Source organism: Uloborus diversus, chromosome 2 (genome assembly GCF_026930045.1).
Source record: "Uloborus diversus isolate 005 chromosome 2, Udiv.v.3.1, whole genome shotgun sequence".
Lineage (NCBI taxonomy): Eukaryota > Metazoa > Arthropoda > Arachnida > Araneae > Uloboridae > Uloborus > Uloborus diversus.
Window position 1 is genome coordinate 41,442,749 of NC_072732.1, and position 20,767 is coordinate 41,463,515.

Consider the following 20,767-nt stretch of genomic DNA (forward strand, 5'->3'; position numbering starts at 1 on the left):
CTTCAAATACAGCATCAATAAAATGTTTAAAAATTGAATTTTTTTTTATCACTTCATGCAAATCTACAAAAAGAAGACGCTTTTTGGTGTAATACAATATACACAGTAAAATTTGAATTATTGAAAAAAACAACACTTGACTTTACAAATTAATTTAGTCTTATTCTTTTATGGACAAATCAATTAATAGAATGAAATCTATGCCATAGGAAAGAAGAGCATGCCTCAAAAAAGTGAAACTTTATTTTGTAAAAAAAAGTTAATAAGATAATTATTTTCTCTGTTTACTAAACTTATTTTAAATGGTTATAATAATATTTTGTCTTGCAATTTATTGATAATTAATTTTGTAGGTTCTATAAAATAAGTTTCCCAATTTTTTTGCTGTTTAGTGATTTATAACCATGGTGGAAATTAACGATTATTTTACGAATGGTATTGGATTGAACCAATGAACTGGATTGCAATTTATGAGAGTGCAAGTCGGGGATATGAAGTATCCAGGAGTGCCCTCACCTCCTCAGCGCAATGGAACACTCTCCCAACTGCTATGGAGCACCTCTCAAAATGAGAACAAAACCCTTGTGAAACCAACCCTCGTAAAAACTTCGATGCGGCAGTCCGCCTCACAAATTTGCTCTCGTGGGTATCCTTGAAATAAAAGACAGATTAAAAAATAATGGAAACACACAAAATTACTGATGCTTAAGAGGTAGAACCACATAGTAAACAGAACCACTTGAGTTTTACAGAAGCAAATGCAATCAGACTTCAAAATGCGTTTCTCGAAAAAACACCTGAAATGACTAAATTTTACTCCTAATCTGTAAAATTTGGCAAACATCTAGTAGTTTGAAATTAAAAGCAAAAAATTAAAAACATTACATCGGACTGGCTTTTCAATGAGATTCAACTTATGCGAGATTGATATAACACGAGTTTTTACAAATAAAGTACCTCTGAGTTAAAGGGAACTCCTTTCCTGCGATGCAAGTTTTTAGGGAAATAAACAGGGGAAGAAGCCATTTCTTCCTCTTCTTGACTAGTTGCTTGAAAAGAAAGTGATGTGCAAGCACTAACAGAGTTGCAACAGAAATTCAAGAGTGAAATTCCCAGACATTTCCAGGTTTTCCAGATTTTAGAAAAAAATGCCAGGAATATGAATGTCAACTTACATTATTTAATATCGATACAATATAATTTTTACTGTAAATAAACCTACTTTATTAACCAAATAATGCTTTAAAAAATTATCAATAATTGTTGTCAAAATTTGGGTTAAGTTAAAACAAACTTAAAATTTAATTACAAATGCTTTGAAAGACCAGATATTTCCAATAAATACTTTTATTTTTAAATCTCTGCAATTGTGTTGTGCAAAAGTTTGTTTCCCTTTCAATGCAAAAATTTTATTTTACTCAAAACTTTTTCTTAGTACTTTTTTTTTAAATTCTTTTTCTTGCTTGGCAACCTTTTCCTAATTGCAAGATGACATGTGCTAGGGACCATTCTAGCATAACTGAGCATATTGTAAAAAATCTCATTTGATTTAAGTTTCCCTCCCTCCTTGCAGCATGAATAAAAGCTTTCCATCAGTCCATAATGTTACAAGACTTTTCTTTCAAATTTTTCACTAACATGCAGTTGGGTCATTCTTCAAAAAGTGTAACTTTTCTGTCACACGCCTTTTACAGAAAAAACTTTAAGGAACAATTCATTTAACAATGCTTTTTAATTTCATCAAAAATATATCTATTTAAACCTGCCAACCATTTTTCAATAACAATTTTTATTTTCGTATATTTTTGGTACACAACATATGAATTCTCACCTCCGTGGCATGTCACACACCTGGTGTGACTGTTTATGTTGCTTAATAACTTGTTTAATTAAAAACATACATTTGTTTATTATTCCTTTCACAAGTGTCTTAAATACTAATTGTTTAAGTATATTTAATTTTTTAATATTGTATTTTAGTTCGTTTTTTAGGATAAGAAGTCATGTCACACAAAAATGCTCAACTCCGTTACCCAAACTTAAAATGCCATTCCTCATTAACACGTGGCAGTAATGACATCACATTTTATTTTCCATGATACAAGGGAACCCCCTTGTTTATTTTCAGTTATAGTTGAAGTTGTGAGATTTTTGTTGAGAAACAAGGAGATAGATTTTGCTGTAGTGTAGTTATTATGACTTTTCACATCCGTAAACTCAAATTTCAGGGATGTAAATTAATGTAAAAAAAGAAGTGAACATGTTTTCATATGCTTGAGCTGTGCAGATTGCAGCAATGAAGAAAAAACATATTTCTCTGAAAAATATATCCATTAGGCCTATATTAATGGAAAGTTCCTCACCTCCATGACAGACCATATCAATATGACTATATGTGAGGTGAAAATAAATGATGGAGGTTAAATACATCAATCTTAGGCATTTTACCACAATTATAAATTGCCAGTATATTCTCAAATTTATTAAATACTATTTTTAACACACATTTGAACTAAAACGATAACTACTAATTAAGCCGTACTTTAATTAAGAGAGATTAATATCAAATTCCCACTAATCATTAAAATAGCTCATTGTTTGCACAATTAACAAAATTACTACTTTGATATTAAATTGGCCTCAATTTTTAAACATTAAAAAAAAATTCTTTTTTTTTAAAAATTTCCGTGAACAAGGCATTTTATATATTTTTTATCATTGTTTATGGTTACTTCTAGTAGGTAACACTTTCATGTAAGAATGAAAATAAAAGAAAACAAAAGGTTTCGAAATTGAAAAATATTTGCGTTCAAAAGTTACGTTTCCCAGTTGTCGATACTAAACTCTCAACAAGTGGTGTAACATCTTTTTATGAAACACAGATGTTTTAAAAAAAAGAAGTTCAAAATTAAGACATCAATATTTTAACAAAAACCACGATGGGAAGTTTCCAAAGCATCTACATCGCCACTATTCTCAACTCTAACATAACATGTGAAAAAATTATCACCATTGTTATAAAGGGTTGTAATCGTAATGTCTCTCTTTGGCAAGCAAGGATTCATAAAAATCATAGTTCATTCTGTTTCAAAAATAAAAAGGCATGCTAAATATTCTCCGCAATGATGATTCAATTTAAAATTTATATTCTTTATACATAAGAATATAGAAAATTATTACACTATTCATCTAAAATGGACTTTGATTTTTATTTTAAAAAGATTTTTTTACAAATCCTCAGCTTTAAGAGCAAATGAAGAACTAAAAAATTAAATGCTCACTTTTTTTACAATTTAGTATTTTTTTAAAAAAAAATATGTAATTGCTAATTAACTCAATAAAAGTTAAAATTTGCAAAAAAAAAAAAATAAATAAATAAATAAAATAAATAAATAAATAAAATAATTCTAATCCAGAATTAATTAAAATAACTTCCAACCATTGAAATAATGGAAAAGTTTGAAGGATGCATAAGGACTGAAATCTCAAACATGCTATGCAATTTTCGGCTTGGATTTTTTTCCTCTCAACTATCCGGAAAATTGGCTTATCTGGAATGCAACATTTATCGCATTTTTACATTTTTATGCAACAGTTTCCCCCATCATATGCAAAAATTGGGAAGGAATTCTCTGACTTTTGCAGAAATTTCAAAAATTTGTGTTTTTTCCCTTACAATTCCAGGTTTACCATATTTTCCAGGTGCGTGGCAACCCAGACTAACCATGATCTAGCTGCACAGCATCAATCATCATTATTATTACAAATCTACAGAACTTTACATAGGCGGCTGGTACACCAAAAAAAGTGGAGAATAAAAAGCTCAAAAGAAATGTGTGTGGGGAGGGGAAGGAGTTAGGCGGGTGGCAACCCTGAAACTGACTTTTTCTACAGAAAATTGGGACTGTTATAGGATTCGAACGTAATTATGGATTACAAGTCTCAAAAAGTTCAAGACATGGCCTCAAAAATCAGAATGGACGGTGACAGTAGACTCCCTCCTTTCGATTAATAGTTCGAATTAATTTTTCATGAAATAATTACTAGAGAAAAACAGACTTATTAAATCAATTTTTCTTTCTTTAAGCACGCAAATCAATTACCATTGTCAGTTATCGATCAATTGTTAATTTTGAAGTTAGAAAAGTGAAGGGGCAAGGCTCCTTTACTTTCAGGAGTGAGGGGGCAGTTGGCCCCCTTGCCCCCCCATAGGAGCCGCTTATGGTGCTTTACTTTGCTTCGCTCTCTTACTGATTATTGATTTCATGCATTTACATTTCTGTGCAGTATTACCTTGAGCAACTTTTTTTAAAGTTTTAAATATGGTGTTTATTCATTTATTAATGAAGGAAATGATGGGAAATAGTTAGAGAATGGTTTAAATTTTTTTGAAGAATAAGTGACTAAAATAATTGGGCATGAGTTTCAAAAGGTTGTATATATACCCGATTTCACAAAGTGAAATTTTGACTCACACGAGGATCTTGGAACGCATCCTTCGTGTAAGTTGAGATTTCACTATATAAAATATTTAATCATTGGGAAAAAAAGCATTCAAAGAGAGAGTTTCTTGAATGAATGGAAACACATATAAAAACAATTAAAGGAACAAATAAGTAGGACGCAGGAATTAAGAACAAAAGAAATAAAGTTTTAAGCTGAAGACTACTTACCCACTCTGTGAACATACAGTTTTGGTTTTGCAGGAAAGTTGTAATTTATCACATTATCTAACAGAGGAATATCAATTCCACGAGCAGCTATGTCTGTAACCAGTAACACACCAACTTTTTTATTTCTAAACTTTGCTATGTGAATATTCCGTGCCATTTGGTCAAGGCTACTATAAATATAACTGCAAGGAATTTCGGCTTTCTCCAAAATCTGAAATTAAGAAAAATGTTACATGTTGGGTTATTTAAGCAATAATATGTAGGAGAACAAAAACAAAAGGAATAAACAATAAATGGAAGCTGCACTATAAATTCCTCTTTTGAATGACATTATTTCTAAAAAAATACGTAGTGAGTGAGTAGTGAAAATAATAACTGATACATATAATATGATACTGACTTCTTCATCGGCGGACTAGATTTAGCAGCAAGTATTAGTGTAGCAATTGTCGTTTCAGCCAAGGCATTTGTATGTTAGTAAGACGTCAATTGTGAATGAATAAAATTAACACTTCAGCGTTTTTTTAAAACTCACATTTAGAATATTTCCAATTTAGCTGCAAATGGTATCCAAAAGATTTACGTAATATTTATTGTTGTTAGAAAAACATGTAAAGAGTTTGGTGAGTGAATGAATAAAATTAGAAAGTGTTACAAAAAAGATCACAACACAAGTAATAAAAAATCGTCAAACATAGATGACACTTTACTCAGTAATGATAAGAAATTTTTTTTCGTTCAGGCAAAATTGCACTTTGTACTTCAATTTCTCTACAAAGTTCCCAGAGGAAGTAGGGATTATTAACTGGTCATAGCTTTCTTGGAACGTAGGTGGTGTACCCGTAAAGAAACAGGGAGATGAAATGGTTGTATTAATAGGGTAAATGACTACTTATGGGCACCCAACCAGTAAGGGCAGGTTTGTCTTGTATTGTCAACATCAAGTTTGCAATTGGTATTCCAGGAACACCATCAGTGGATTCTCAAAAATAGCATATTTTAAGAATACCCTCACTACATTTTCCCAAAAGTAAGTTTTTTTCTACAGGCTGTTTTATAATGTTAATGCTTCTTAGTCACCAACAGTGAATTTTCTTTGCATTTAAGTTTTTGAAGGATTTCTTTCTTAAGGACCTGGGATTGAAGTTTTTTTTTGTTGAAAAATCCGATCTTAGCTTAATTGGTACATATTCTTTAGCTTTCCCCCATCATGTATGCATATTTTTGCCATTAATTAAGATATTTAAGATCCTTTCAAGCTAATGAATGAGCCCATAACTAGTCAATCAAGAGTAAGTATTTCAGTTATGAGCACATATGACCATAATTAGTTTTTGGCAACTCTTACTCAAAATTATTAATTAGAATTTATGATAAAACACAAGTCAAATTTGTAAAATGAAAAATGGAGCAGTTGTATAGTTCTACTTAATTTAATTATTCATTTTTGCTACTGTTCAAGCAAACCTTTCAATTGTGATTTATCATTTATCTATTTTTTAATTTTAATGTTGCTTGAATCAGAGTTCAAGGTATTTTACATTTGGTTACATTGTGAGAAAAAAAAGGTGCTTTAATATTTTTGATTTTTTTTTTTTTGTTTTCCCTGAAAATAACTAAATTTAGTCAGCAAAACCATTATTAGTTTTTCAGGGTTCCCACTCTAAAATGGAAATAAAAAATGCATTAGTCAATAAAAAATATGCATTAGTCGATGCACAGTTGTAAGACATTTTCTTTTTTTCTGACTAACATTTAATATTTAATTATCACTTTTAATATGAATTAAAATTGTCACATTACTAATAATTTTGACAATATAAAATAAAAAGGAATAGATATATTACTCTGTTACATTAATGATGCATTAATACATCATTTAAAATATAGAAATAACTTTTTGGTTACTTTTAATAACAAATAAACACTATTACCTTGATTAATATAATTTTTAAATTGAAGATGCCATAGTTGAAAAAATAAATATCGAAAATATCATATATCGATATTCGAAATAAATATTGGATATGTATGGTGATATATATCATGATATATATTGACTGATATATATTGGCGAATCCTGCTGCTGCCCCATGTTTACTGTCTCTTTAAATTTTGTTGCTCTGCCTACTTTACACAAATGCCGACTTGAGAAAAATCGTTCTTTATGCCGAGTGATATATTTCAGGTCTGCGGAGTCAGGCTGATTTTGGGGTAAAGGTGTCGGAGTTGGAAGTCGAAGATTTAAACTTTTAAGAATGGGAGTCTGTCATTCTCCCCCTAACTCGGCAACTCTGCAAGTGCCTGGGAAGTCAAAGTCGGACTGATTTTGGCATAAAGGAGTCGTTGTCGAAGGCTCCAAAACTTCCAGAGTCAGTCATTTTCTTTCCGACACCCAGCCATGGTATATTTTACGTTCATTTTATAACTCTGCTTTTTTTTTTGTTCCAAAGTCGATGTACAGAATAAAATATGTCATTCATATAGTTTTGCTGACTGCCGACTCAGGGGGGGGGGGGGGTCACACCCCACTCTTGCCACGTCCATGATTAGCATTAATGTCATTGTTATATTGACCTCTATTTAAACATATATTTATGCTTTAGTAGCAATTCAAAAGCTAATTTTGTTGCACAAAAAATAGCAACCAGAAAAAAAAAAGAGTGGCAGCAAGTAAATGGTTTCTGCTAGTCACTGGCAACCAGAAAAAATTTCTAATCTTGCTCTTTAAAAGTGAACTTGGTTTATGTACATAATAAATTCAACCGTGGTTATGTATACGTCAGAAATAGGTTTTTAATTTCACAAAATACAGAAAAATTCCATGTTCAATAAAATTATAGGAAGGACAAAAAACTTACATCCTTCATGTATTCAACATGATGTTTAGTAGCAAGAAAAACAACAGTTAGTTCTTCAGGCAATTTTATAACATTTTTTAGTAAATGAAGTAAAACAGCAGGTTTGTCATCGTTGCGACAAAGAAAATATGAACTCTGAAAGGATTAAAAAGAAATATTAAGTAAATTTAAAAAATATTTGCTGAAAAAATTAATTAATTATACAACAAGTAAGGATTTGGGTAGTTTCATTATCAAGCAGCAAAATGTGCATAAAACTATTAAACAATATCTTTGAAAAGCTTTAAAGCAGTGGCAACTGAACCTCAGAAAGGTTTCTTTTGTATTTATTTACCTCAAAAGACTAATAATACCCATGACATAATTCTACTAAAATTTGAATAAAATTCTTGTTAAATCTAATATTTAAGTAGAAACCATTTGAGTATGCAAACCAATAATATTGCTTTAGTGAAATCTGATATAGTCTGATGAGAATACATCATAATATATTAATTTAAGAAATTCCAGGACTACTTACACAGTACAACATACAGCTACCTCTTTAAAAAGAATTTCTTTTATGCGTTACGTACACATACGAGGGTCGATCCAAAAGTAAGGTTCTCACTAATTTTACAAATATACAGCACTGTCTATTCTGATTAAAATTTACATTGTTGGAAAGAAAAAATGTTTCTCTATTTTTATACATAATCACCATCTTTTTCTGTGCATTATTGTCGATGGTATGTTAACTTCTGTATTGAGAGTCACAGAATTAAACCACCAGTGTGGGACAGGACAGTCAACAAACCACCCCATTCTTGATTGCAGTTCAGAGCTTGAGTCTAGAGATTACCACTTGCTTCCTAAGTGTAAGGAACACTTTGATGGCCAACATTTCTGGAGCGACGGCAAAGTTAAAGAAGGGGTAACATGCTTCTTCAACAGATTGTCAATGGAATTCTGTGACACTCAATACAGAAGTTAGGGCACCGTCGACAATAATGCACAGAAAAAGATGGTAGTTGTGTATAAAAATAGAGAAATGTTTTTTTCTTTCTAACGATGTAAATTTTAATGATAATAGACAGTGGTGCATATTTGTAAAATTGAGGGGAACCTTACTTTTGGATCAACCCTTGTACTACGCTTGCATTTTTTGCAAGTTTTTTAATAGAATTAAAACCAAAGTAATGATATTATGAAAATATATAAACTAGAAGCATTCCAGTTTTTCGGCACTTTTAATAACATAAGATAATTAAATGAAAATTACCTTAAGATTTTCACTGATCTGCAGATCTACGTCCAAACGGATTAAAATTGGATCTTCGACTCCTGCTTTGACAAACTCTACTAAAACTTTTGGTAATGTAGCAGAGAAGAGTAGTGTTTGTCGTTCTGACGGCAGCCTATGTAACACTTCATGAAGTTGCTCTTGAAAACCCATTTCGAAAAGTCTAATAAATGTAAGAACCATGAATTGTCAATATCAATATTCAAGTATTCACAATTTTTGAAAAATTAAATAAATGGCTTTAGTTGAAACAATAACAAATATAAGCATTTACAGTGGCCCTAGTGATATTTTTTAAAGTGAGGCAGAGAGATCTGGAGTGAACAGTCTTTTAAGCACCAAACACTTTGTAGTCCAAACATAGCACTTTAAACAAAAATCTAATCATAAACACATTCTTCACAACCTTCAATTGAAAAAAAAGTAGCTAGAAGTTTTGAAAATTATTTACATGGACGAGAGAGTGGTAAAAAAATTAAAAAATAAAATAATAATAATAAACATAAACTGTAGTATCTCCGAATGAAGGAGAATCACAGGATCGGATGCTTTGTCTATGATTGGGAGGTGTCCCTATTAAGGAGGATTACTTTTCGACACTTTTCTTTTTGAGTTTAAGCTATTTGTTTAATGAAAAATTAAAATATTAGTTAAAATACAACATTATCTAACTATAATAAATACAATTTGACATTATTTGTGCTAAATGTCTTACTCAAATGTCTTACTGTTGTTGCGTTGCAAAAAATATTGATAACGTACATAAAGTAGAAAGCTAAGTAAATGAAGCAGTGATTAAACAAAATTTTGCATCTCTTTTTAACCCCCGACACACAAAGGAAGGGGGTTATAAGTTTGATGTGTCTGTGTATCTATGTCTGTCTGTGGCACTCTAGCGCTTAAACGGATGAACCAATTTTGAAAAAAAAAAAATATTCCAAAAGAGAGTTGATAGAGAGTGTTCTTAGCTAGGTTGCATCTGTGGATGACATTAATTAACAAAGATATTAATTGAAAACCTCTATAAGATTTTTTGCGATTTTTGCAGTGAAAACATAGTTGAAAATTTTAAAATTTAATACCAAAATAAAGAGAATTTTTTTCCGCGTCAGATACAATGCGTTTGGAACTTCCATGTTTCATAGAATTTGAATTATAACATTTTTTTAAAGCAAATTTTAATAACAGCTAAGCCTTTATTCACGTGATTGATACCTGAATTCATTGTTGGCTGACAAGAAAATAAAACACAATGATTTAAAATTTTTATCTGTTGCCAGTTTCTATTGAATGGCAAACAAAATACTTGACATTGATTTTTAATAATATAAGGCTTTTAAAAGGATTTTCAATTCTCCCTCTTAATTCTACAGTTGCGACTCAGTCGGGGTTTTTAAAAATTTTTAATTTTATCATTGCTTGTAGCATGGTAAATCTTATTCTCAATACAAATATTTAATTTGCTTGCTGCTGCATCTCTCTCAGAATTTTCTTTTTCTTCTTTACTGCATAAGTGTTCCAAAAGTCCTTATTTTTTTCAGATATTATTTGCATTCACAAGCACTTCATGCTCATTGTCTGATCTACTACTCAAAACATTGAACAACAACTTACAAATAAAGAATAAATACCTTTGTGCTGAAAAATTAAAATGTCAGTAATCCAACGTTATTAAGCACAAAACTTGCAAATGATTGCAAGTTTTGTGCTTAATAACGTTGGATTACTGACATTTTAACAACTTACAAAATCTAAATTCAAATTTTTAACTTTAAAACTTATGAAAATTTTCCATCTTGACAAAAAATCAGGCAGACAATGCAAAATGTCTCCCCATCCCCATCAACCCCCCAGAAAACTCGAACCTCTAAAAATCAATTTTTTTTTAAAGATCTTATTTAAACTGTTGCAACCTATATTAAGTACAAAAACTTCAAATTTCAGTATTAGATTAAAAAAAATCTTTTAACCTATTTCACTCAAGAGGTGTCTTCCAATCAGAACTTGGTCACTTTGAGCGTAAAAGGCTAAATAACTTGGTGCATGATTATTTCTTAAATGAAAAAAAAAAGTAACATACAAGTACAAGCTCGAGTAATGGTTCCTAAGTTTTTCAATGACTTAGGGCAAATTATCATTATTATCAGAATCTAAATCCTACTTAAATTATGTGGTAGTAAAATTATTTCAATAAAAGAGATACGACATGAAAGAAACCTACACACCTGTCAGCTTCATCAAACACAACATATTCAACTGATGACAGTTTCAAATCCATTTCAATAACTACATGTAAGAACCGTCCAGGAGTCGCTATTATAATGTCAGGACTTTCATGAATAGCAGCAAATTGGTCTTCCATTTTTTCTCCTCCTAATATTAATGCAGTTTTCAGGTCTGTGTTTATACCTAACTAACAAATACATCCAGATATTAAAAGCATGCAAAACATAAGAATAAAATCAAAAACTATCCCTGACTTTATATTAAGACATATAACTACTATTAATTTTTTGTCCTATAATTAATCATACACAACTACATTGAAATACCCAGTTTCATCATGACACTAGTCACCATCTGTCACTTATAGTTTTTGGAAAATCACTTATCAGTTTAGAAGAGATACAGATAAAATGGTTGGAAAATACTAATCTTTTATAGACACAAAATGTGTTTTTATAATAACAATCATACCACTTTTAGGCAAGAAAGATGACTTTATCATATGCTAATGTAGAACCTATTTCATTTTTAAATTCAAACTCCAAAATGAGTCACGATTAAGTAGTCAAATGGTAAAAACAAACTTGCTGCCTGGGAATAAGATTTAGAAATACATCAAGTGGTTATTCATGGAATTGTCTATAAATGGCATTTTCCCCATATTTTTGACTCCCTCATAACTATTCTCCCAAAATGCCACACTTTTTCATAGGTTTCACTCAACATGCATTCTGGGGGCAGGAAAAAAACTTCCTTAAATTTTCTAATTTAATGATAGAAAATAGAAGACTTCAAGTACATAAAAAAAAAAATTTGTGCGTGTGTATGCAATGACCAAGTTAGCTAATTATGATAATATTTCTTCATGGACATGAATTTAACAGCTATACCAAAATGATATCAGGGGCCAATCCAGTTTTTTTCCCCTACTACCTATTTTTATGAAAGTATTGCATCATATTCTATTTTTGTGAATTTTTTTTTTACATTTTTTTATATCAGCATTAATTTTGTGATTTTTTAAAGGCACATTCTAATTTTTGTCAATGAAAATTAGGGTAACTTAAATGGAAATTTGAAAAGTGCAAATGTCATCTACTGTTACTTCTGCTTTTTTTGGGGGGGGGGGGGGGGAGCTAAAAACCTAAGAGGTAGGAAAAGAGTGAACTGTTTTGGACAGAAAAACAAGTTTTCTATTTTAAAATGCGGATTTTTGTGAAACTTCTAATTTTTTAATATTGTTTTGTGACTGTGCCACTTTTCAAAGTTAGTTTTGTGAAGCTGTTGATTTTATTAATTGATTTTTGTGAAAGTATCGATTTTAAAATAAGATTTTTGTTACGGCACCAAAAAAAGGTAGTAAAATCAGCCTGTATTGTTACCCTGATACACACTATATCATCAATAACAGGTATATTATATAAAAATTAAAAAGAAAGGAAAAATTATGATTTCTTACAAATTTTAATTTTTATTCCAAATTTTAACAGGCTCTAAAACTTTCTGATTTTTCAGTTCTTTTGTCCTTACAAGTGTGCATGGAATTTCAAGAAACATATTTTTTCAGGAGTAGAGGGTAAAAATATGGAGCCAAAAGCAAAATTCTGGAGGTTTAAAGGGCCCTTAGAACAAAAATGCAGTTTTTCACAAGGCTCATGAACGCTGTTTGAAACAATGGGATTAGAGAACAGAAAGTATTGTTCTAAAACTAAATGTAATTGAAATTCAATCATATATATACGAATATACATAACCTAATAAGTTTTGGATTTGTAAAATCTATTTTTAAAACTTTCAAAAAGTTTATTTTACTTTTGTTTTGTTTTTTCATTATCTAGTGCTTGTAGTTACTCTCAAATATGTAATGAGTGTCCAAAATAGAATATTTACAGACTATTTAATAAATGCATGTTTAAACACCAAACCTATTCTACTACTACTGTGGGGGAGCTAAATATTACTGTTTTTTTGGCAATAAAATTTAAGCAATTGCTAAAAAAACAATTTAAGTTGCAAATAAGTTGCAAATAAAATGCAATCAAGTATTGCCAATTTATAGAGCTTAAGCCTTTAAACCCAGAGATAGTACTTTGGATCCTACTGTTTATTAGTCAAGTTATTGAAATCGATCTTATAAAAGTGACATTATAAAGGGTGTTTTTTTTTAGAGGTAGAGAACTTTAGATTCAAATAAAACACAGTTAAATCTTGTTAATTGCCATGAATGTTGCTTTATTTGAAAGATGATTCTTCGCCATTTTTTATTTAAATATGATTTCTGGCACATGGTCACTTTGGCTGGCTAAGAGAAAGTCCAATTTTCTCACTTTTTGCAGCAATGGAGGCCGTATGTCAGTGATAAGGTGGCCAATGTTCTCTTCCAAGGCATCAACCGTCTGCGGCTTATCGGTGTAGACCAGAGACTTCACATAGCCCCACAAAAGGTAGTCCAGTGGTGTTAAATCACATGATCTTGCAGGCCAATTCATGGGTCCATTACGCAAAATTATTCGTTCACTGAACATTTCTTTCAATAAATCAATTGTGACACGCGCTCTGTGGCAAGTTGCACCGTCTTGTTATCTATTCATATTGAAATGGCAAACCAAACTGAACACAAAACAAGTGACAGCTATCAAAATGGCACAGATATCAAGCAGTGTTGCCAACTTAAAGTTCTATACCTCTAAAAAAACACCCCTTAGCAGAAGCATATGGTAACATTCTTGAATCTGATTTGTGGTAGTCACAAATCAAATTTTTCAATATCTAAATAATAACAACTGCATTACATCTTTATTTCTGCCATAGATAGGCATATAATATTATCTTTAACACACAAATAATAAAATAAACATACTTCTTTTGCAAATTTCATAGTTTGAATGGCTAATTCACGAGTAGGGGAAAAAATCAAGGCACGGGCTCCAGCTTTTCCAACTCTACATTTCAATTTCTCCAACATTGGCACAAGAAAAGCAGCTGTTTTCCCACTTCCAGTACGAGCCATTGCAACTACATTTTTTCCTTGCATCACAACAGGTATAGCCTGAGTAAAAAAACAAATATTTATTCAAATGTGCCAATTACATAGCTGCCAACTTGTCAACTTCAAAAATCTTACAATGCATGCATGGCTGAATTTGCGCACTTTTTAAATCAACACACAACAAACCATTAAAATTTAAAGCATTACAACATTTTAAAATCTTTACCTGTAATTAATCTGAACTATGATCAGCACAAAGAACAAAAGCAGTAAAATAAGAAACAACAACATCAAATAACACAAACTGCAGATAGGTGTTTCGGCATGACAAGGAACGCCTTTTTCAATGCAAAAGAAACAAGTTAATGGATTAAAAATCGGAAGTCTTTTCATCCATAAGCTCATTTCTTTTGCATAGAAAAAAAGCATTCCTCGTAGCACCGAAACACCTGTCTGCAGTAATCTGCAAATTGTGCTATTTGACGTTGTCATTTCTTATTTTACTTCTTATGCACAATACTTATTTAATTTAACAGTAGCAGTGTTGATTTACAAAAGGAAAACATAGGATTACAACAAACAATTAGTTTCAAAAAGGAAGCCTTGCACTCATAACAATTCAAGAACACAATTGTGCACTTTTAAAATGTTGTTTAATATTTTTCTGTAAGGTTCACCATTAATATAAATCATTAAGAATATTCTTTTGGAGGAAACTTATAGCTTGTTGTAATCCTACTCTTTTGAAAATTAATATAGCTTTCTGCTTTTGCTAAAACAACTTAAGCTTTCATAAGTTGCTGACATAACAGCTTTCAAAAACTTGTATACTACAACAGGTTTTTATTTTTTGTGATAAAAATGTTATCCAGGTTATTATTAGACAAAGAACTGCCTGTCCTCCTCTTTCAGATGCTACTAAATACTCTTTGGTATTCTGCATTGCTGTGAAGTATGGCTAGAGTGGAAATTCTGGTGAAGGTGAGCTTTTCAAACTTCAATGAAATATCCATCTTAAGCATCATCCAGAGTTTATTCATTCTTCTGGAGCAACGTTACAGGAAACTTATTTAAAAAAAAAATCAATATCTGAGACTTAAGACCTTAGCAAAATGAAGAATCATCTCTGTATAAAATAGAATATGAAAAGGTTCAAAATAATAGCCAGCACAAAATTACTGAAGTGCAAGAGCTTGAATCACATAATAAACAAAAATGAGAAAGCATTACAGAAGCAGATGTAAAATTGGATTTTACAACATATGTGAAAATACTGGATTGGCATATAAAAGCATGTAACAGCGGAAATGCATACATTTTGCTAATAATATAGAAAAGTTGAGAGGTGGGTGCATATATGCACATATATAAGGCTTAGAGCAGGAATTAGTAAATGGAGGAAGCTAGTCCAATCATTGACTTAGCAAAAACTAACCCAACCACCCCAAGTCATGTGACTCAGCAACAGGCCCGGCTCCTGGGGTAGGCGACCTAGGCAGTCATCCAAGGCGGCAAATTTCGAAATTGAACCCCCCCCCCTTTTTTTTAATTATAAAATACTGTTTCAGTGCCATAAGATTCATTGCTCCAATGCTAAAAAATAAATAAATATAATTTAGAATGTGTACCAGTGCTTGGATATGTAAAACATAGTTCAGAACTTAACAAGAGATATAATTTATTTTTAGAGGCGGCAAATTGCGTGATTTAAAAGTCTTTTGAAAATATTAATATCTGTTTCAGAACCATAAGATGTACTACTTTAATGTTAGAAAACGTAATTATAAGTATGTACCAGTGCTTGGAAATGCAAAACCCAGTTTGGAATTTAACTAGAAACTCACTTTAATTTTATGAAATTTACTATTATTTTTATTTTATTAATACATTATTATTTTATATTATTATTATTCAATTAGGGGGGGGGGGGCGGACTTGTCAATATCGCCTAGGGTGGCAGAACTACTAGAGCTGGTCCTGCTCAGCAATGACGAATGGTTGGCATGGTTTAAGTGAAACAAGAGAAAGAAACCTGATTTCTTCTAATGCTTTGCTTTAAAATCTATCACATGACTTGGGGTCTTGACTTCAAGAATGAAAATCTTCACTCCCTCCATTTTATCTCTTCTCAATGATATGAGGGTGTTATTCAGCAAGTAAGGTCCAAGTTGAAAAAAAAAAAAAAACATATATTTTCATGAAACTTCTTCATTTAACTCTTTACATTGTATACTTTTATACAGATTTTATATTTCTTCTTTCAGACTAGGGCTGGGCGATGCATCGCCAAAAACCGGTGTGCATCTTACATCGTTAAACCAGTTTATAATTTTTCTGTAAACCAAAACATCAATGCTGCTCTGATGTACAGACACCGGTTCAGAGTTGCTGCCGTTTTAATCTCTAATTTTTTCACACTAATGTTAATTAGCATTGTGTCAATCCAATCTGGTTTAACAATGAAGGTGCGAAGAGTTAGACCTTCATTTCTTCCAAAACATGTAAGAACTGCACACGTGTTCTTAGTTACAGACGAATGATATGTTGATGAACTGGTAAGCTTAACATATTAGTCACTTGCCAGAAAAAAGCAAAATTTAAGGCGCAAAATAGCAACTAAAAATGCAGCATATATTATGGTGTCACAAGAATTGAAATTCCCAGCACAGATGTTTCACATGTCGGTAACTCGTAGTGTCACCCCCCCCCCCCAAAAAAAAGACTTTATAAATATTTTATGTAAATATGAAATTTATATAATTTTCAGAAACAACTCATTTCTATTTTTGTGGCATAACGTAAGTTTCTAAAGACAAATATAAACTGCAAATCCACTGTATGCAAAATTTGTTGAAGATGATATATGTAATCTTCTCCTCCCCCTGCAATATTCGGCAATATATTTTTTGAAAATTTGTTAGGTTAAATATAATTTAAGATATATTAGTGGAAATTTTTAGAATTAAAGTTACATTTTTAATAAACTATGAAATGCTCTTTGAGTGTCACCCAGTTCAGGCTCCCTCTCCTGCTACTGATTACAAGGAAACTTTTTTTTAATGCAAGAATATGTGAGCTTTTGAATGGAATGTAGGATTTTGCATGCATTTATTTACATCTTTTTGCATTGAAAAACAGGTTCATTGTAATCTCAAAACTTGTCTTCTATATTTTTCACTAACTTGCACTTTTAGCACTGCTTTATAATATAATAAGTTTCTTTCTGATGCTGAAATCTGTTAACTCGTATCTGGCATGATATACAATTTTTATTATACCTTGTATATATTTTGTAAAACTTAAGCAAGCAAGTTTATTTAAAAAAAAAAAAAAAAAAAAAAAAAAAAAAACATTGCATTGTGATGCATTGCTACATTGTGATGTAAGGCTGGTGATGCATTACGATGTAGAAATTCCTACATCGCCCAGCCCTTTTAAAGACATTTCATTATTTTCTACAAGCTTTTGTGCGCCTAAAGTCAATGATGTCTGCTGTCTGTGAGGACAACCAGTTTTGAATTGCTTTTTTTCATTTTAACACTTTTGGCAAAGCACTTGCCACTGAGAAACTACTTGAAAAGGAATTTAAGTGAAAAGCACTCGCCATCAATTCTAGACTCTCTTGGCAGTAAAATACCGTAATAAGCAATCAGAAGATAATAAAATTCGTCACCAAAACATTACTCAACCGGAAAAACATTGAACTAAAGGAAAAAGCAGGAGATTTATTAAAAATAGCAAAGAAAGAAGCTGCAAAGCAGAATGCTGTTGTCAAAAGCAACACTTGTACTTCATTACAAAAAGGGTGGTGACACCTGTTTTGAAGCTGCTATGTATCAGAAGTTTTCTGCGCCACAAAATATCAGTGCACTCCAACTTGATTGTGAGAACTCAATTTTTGGGATTAATAATAACATAAAGTATACATTCTAATTGTTTGGATTACTACACATTAAAGTTTTTAAAGAATTGATCTAAAAAAACAGAAAAGTGTGAAAGAAGCTACAACTACCTTTCGTTGAATGGGTGTTGGAACTTTGTACCCTTTTTTGAATATGGCTCGAAGAATGGGCTGGCTTAATCCTAGAAAAACAAAAGAACAATAAAAACGAATACAATACTTTTGAAACGTTAATTACTATTTAGAAACTGAATTTTCCTAAGCTTGTTTGATTGAGAATTTGATAATGATTTTCTATAAGCATTGTACTACCATTGTATAATAAGCGGAGATGCACCAAATATTCAGTTGGTGTTCAGTATATTGCCTACTTGGCAAACTAACCGAATATTAGGTTCGGCCGAACCCTTTAAATTCAGCAACAAAAAAAGTAAATAATTTTAAACATTCAACAATTGGTAAACACATATTTTTATACCATGAATGAAAGTTTAATCTTGTATCATAGTACAACCAATATTGTACCATTCAAAGTAATTTTTTAAAAAGAGAAAAAACCAAGATATTAAATTAAAATTTTGTTGCATTTCAATTTTTCTTGACACATGAAACAATGCTATTACAAACTCATTCAAACATGAAACAGGAACCGGGGGGGGGGGGGGGATCTAGTATCTAGCATTTATTTGTATTTTGACATATTGAACTGAAATTATATTTTTTTACAATCAGAAATTATAACAGGTCCCTACTCGTTGGGTTTCTAGTTTCTACAAACGAAATGGAATGGTAATGGCCAAGAAATTTGCACCCATTATAATATGACTGGTGATTATCTAGAATAGATAATACCAAAAATAGAAATGGTGATTAGGATGTGGTACTGAGAAGATAAAGATTATTTACAGCATATACTGTTATTTACTTTTATTTCTTATTAATCTTAAATGATGGGTAATCATGGCAATCTGAAAGATCAGAGCAACATCAACTTTGGTCAAGTGAGGACAGTAAGAAATTCATGATTACACAAAAAACCTTATATTAACTGTTCATAAATTTGGAAAGTCAATCTAATTCTTTAAAAACTGCAGCTTTATAAAAAAAAAAAAAAAAAAAAAAAAAAAAAACCACACACACACACAATTCCAAATTATTAAAAACAAGTATTAAGGACATGTAAAAGAAATACTTGGATTTTAAATTTATACTATTTAAATTTTTAAAGTTTTGCTATATGAAAATTAAATATTATTTAAACACAATGAAATTAAATTAATCATTGCAAACAAAGTATAATAACAGTAAATAATGATGCAGGAACACTATGCTTTCTGCAAGATTCTTTATCTACATGATTATCAGTTGACAAAGCAGAGTATCTGGAAAGTAACTAATTATCAATTTGTGACAAATTTGAGAAACATAAACCAAATCAGCCATTTACTAGGTAAATTAATTTGCTTTCTGCTTTTGAAAAGATTTTTTTTTTTATTTTTATTTATATTTCAACTAATAATTATTTTTAATGTACATGAATTCAGAATTTTGATTAGACTGTATTTTCATTTTACAAAAGATACAAAATAAATAAACATTTTCTATTTTAAATTGTCATAAAATAATAATACATTAGTTGGATATTCAGTATTTAGCCAAATATTTGATTGGAATTTCAAACAAATATTTAGTGTTCGGCAAAATATGGTATTCAGCGCATCTCTATACCTAGGCTTGCCAGATTTCTGAAATGCTCAACCGGGAACCCCCCCCCCCCCCCCTCGTGAGTATTCAAAAGGGAACCAGGAGTGATAGTGGACTCAAGTAAAATTTTCTGAAGACAGTGCGAAATTTTCAGGCACTATGAGGAAGCTCGACCCCCCCCCCCCCTTATCTTATTGAAAATAAACACTTATTTATTTATTTATTTTCAATAATTTTTCTGCTTTAGAATGTTGTCAGCCCGAATTTCTGGAAATTTTGAATCCCAAACACCCTTGAAAGGAACACACCCCTGGCTGGTTTTTAGCTTGTATTAGACAGTTCATTCTCAGTTATAGCAATAAATATTAATTATGAGCCTAAACCAGGGGTAATAATGAATGACACAAGCAGATAAATTTAAATATTTTATCTCTTACATGTTAACATTTTTTAGTTTAGTAAGAAGAAATACTTCTAATGAGGAATAAAAACTTGAACAATATTTCCATGCATTTTTCATTCGCTAGGACTTTTTTTAAAAACGTCTTTTTTACTTTTAATGTTGTTGCAAAACTCCTCACAAGCTGATTCGATATTAATTTACAAGTCTTTGTTTCAAATGGCAAAGTAGTTATCCTAGATAATCCTTAACAGTTAATTATTTTTAGACTTTTTTGGTTATCTAATCAAATTTATCTTTTTCCAGGACCTTAAGTAAACCGGCCGGGACACCGGGATTATGCATGAAAACCGGGACGTCTGGCAAGCTTATCTATATCATACATGAAGTATGATTCCACCCAAGCCCAGATTACCCAATAGGCCACCCTAGGCCCTGGCCTAGTGAGCATATTAGAGTGAGAGAAAAGAAACTTATAAACAGCTTGTTGAAAAAAAAAAAAAAAAAAATCAAAGTTCAACTAGAATAGATTGCAACTAGTCCATTGCAGAAAAAAAAAAAAAAGCAATTAGAGGATAGAGAAGGGGTGTAATGATTGAGTCGAGCTCCTTTTCTGGTCAGAGCAAATAATTTTCAATATCTTTGATTTGAACAATAATTTCTTAAAAATATAGCTTTATCCAGGGACGGACTGTGTCCTGAAAGCCGGCGTCGACTTTTACTGCCAGAGG

At 31.0% G+C, this 20,767-nt stretch overlaps 1 protein-coding gene across 1 annotated transcript in view; it reads right to left on the reverse strand.

Moving 5' to 3' along the window:
• LOC129235090 (ATP-dependent RNA helicase DDX54-like) overlaps window positions 1-20,767 on the reverse strand; it is a 47,302-nt gene that overhangs the window by 20,559 nt on the left and 5,976 nt on the right. The window contains exons 3-8 of the mRNA XM_054868771.1: window positions 18,044-18,114; window positions 13,903-14,091; window positions 11,042-11,229; window positions 8,796-8,979; window positions 7,535-7,669; window positions 4,674-4,884 (exon numbers count right to left, since the gene is read on the reverse strand). Of these exons, the coding sequence (XP_054724746.1) occupies window positions 4,674-4,884; window positions 7,535-7,669; window positions 8,796-8,979; window positions 11,042-11,229; window positions 13,903-14,091; window positions 18,044-18,114 (978 nt within the window). The remainder of the gene's footprint in view (window positions 1-4,673; window positions 4,885-7,534; window positions 7,670-8,795; window positions 8,980-11,041; window positions 11,230-13,902; window positions 14,092-18,043; window positions 18,115-20,767) is intronic.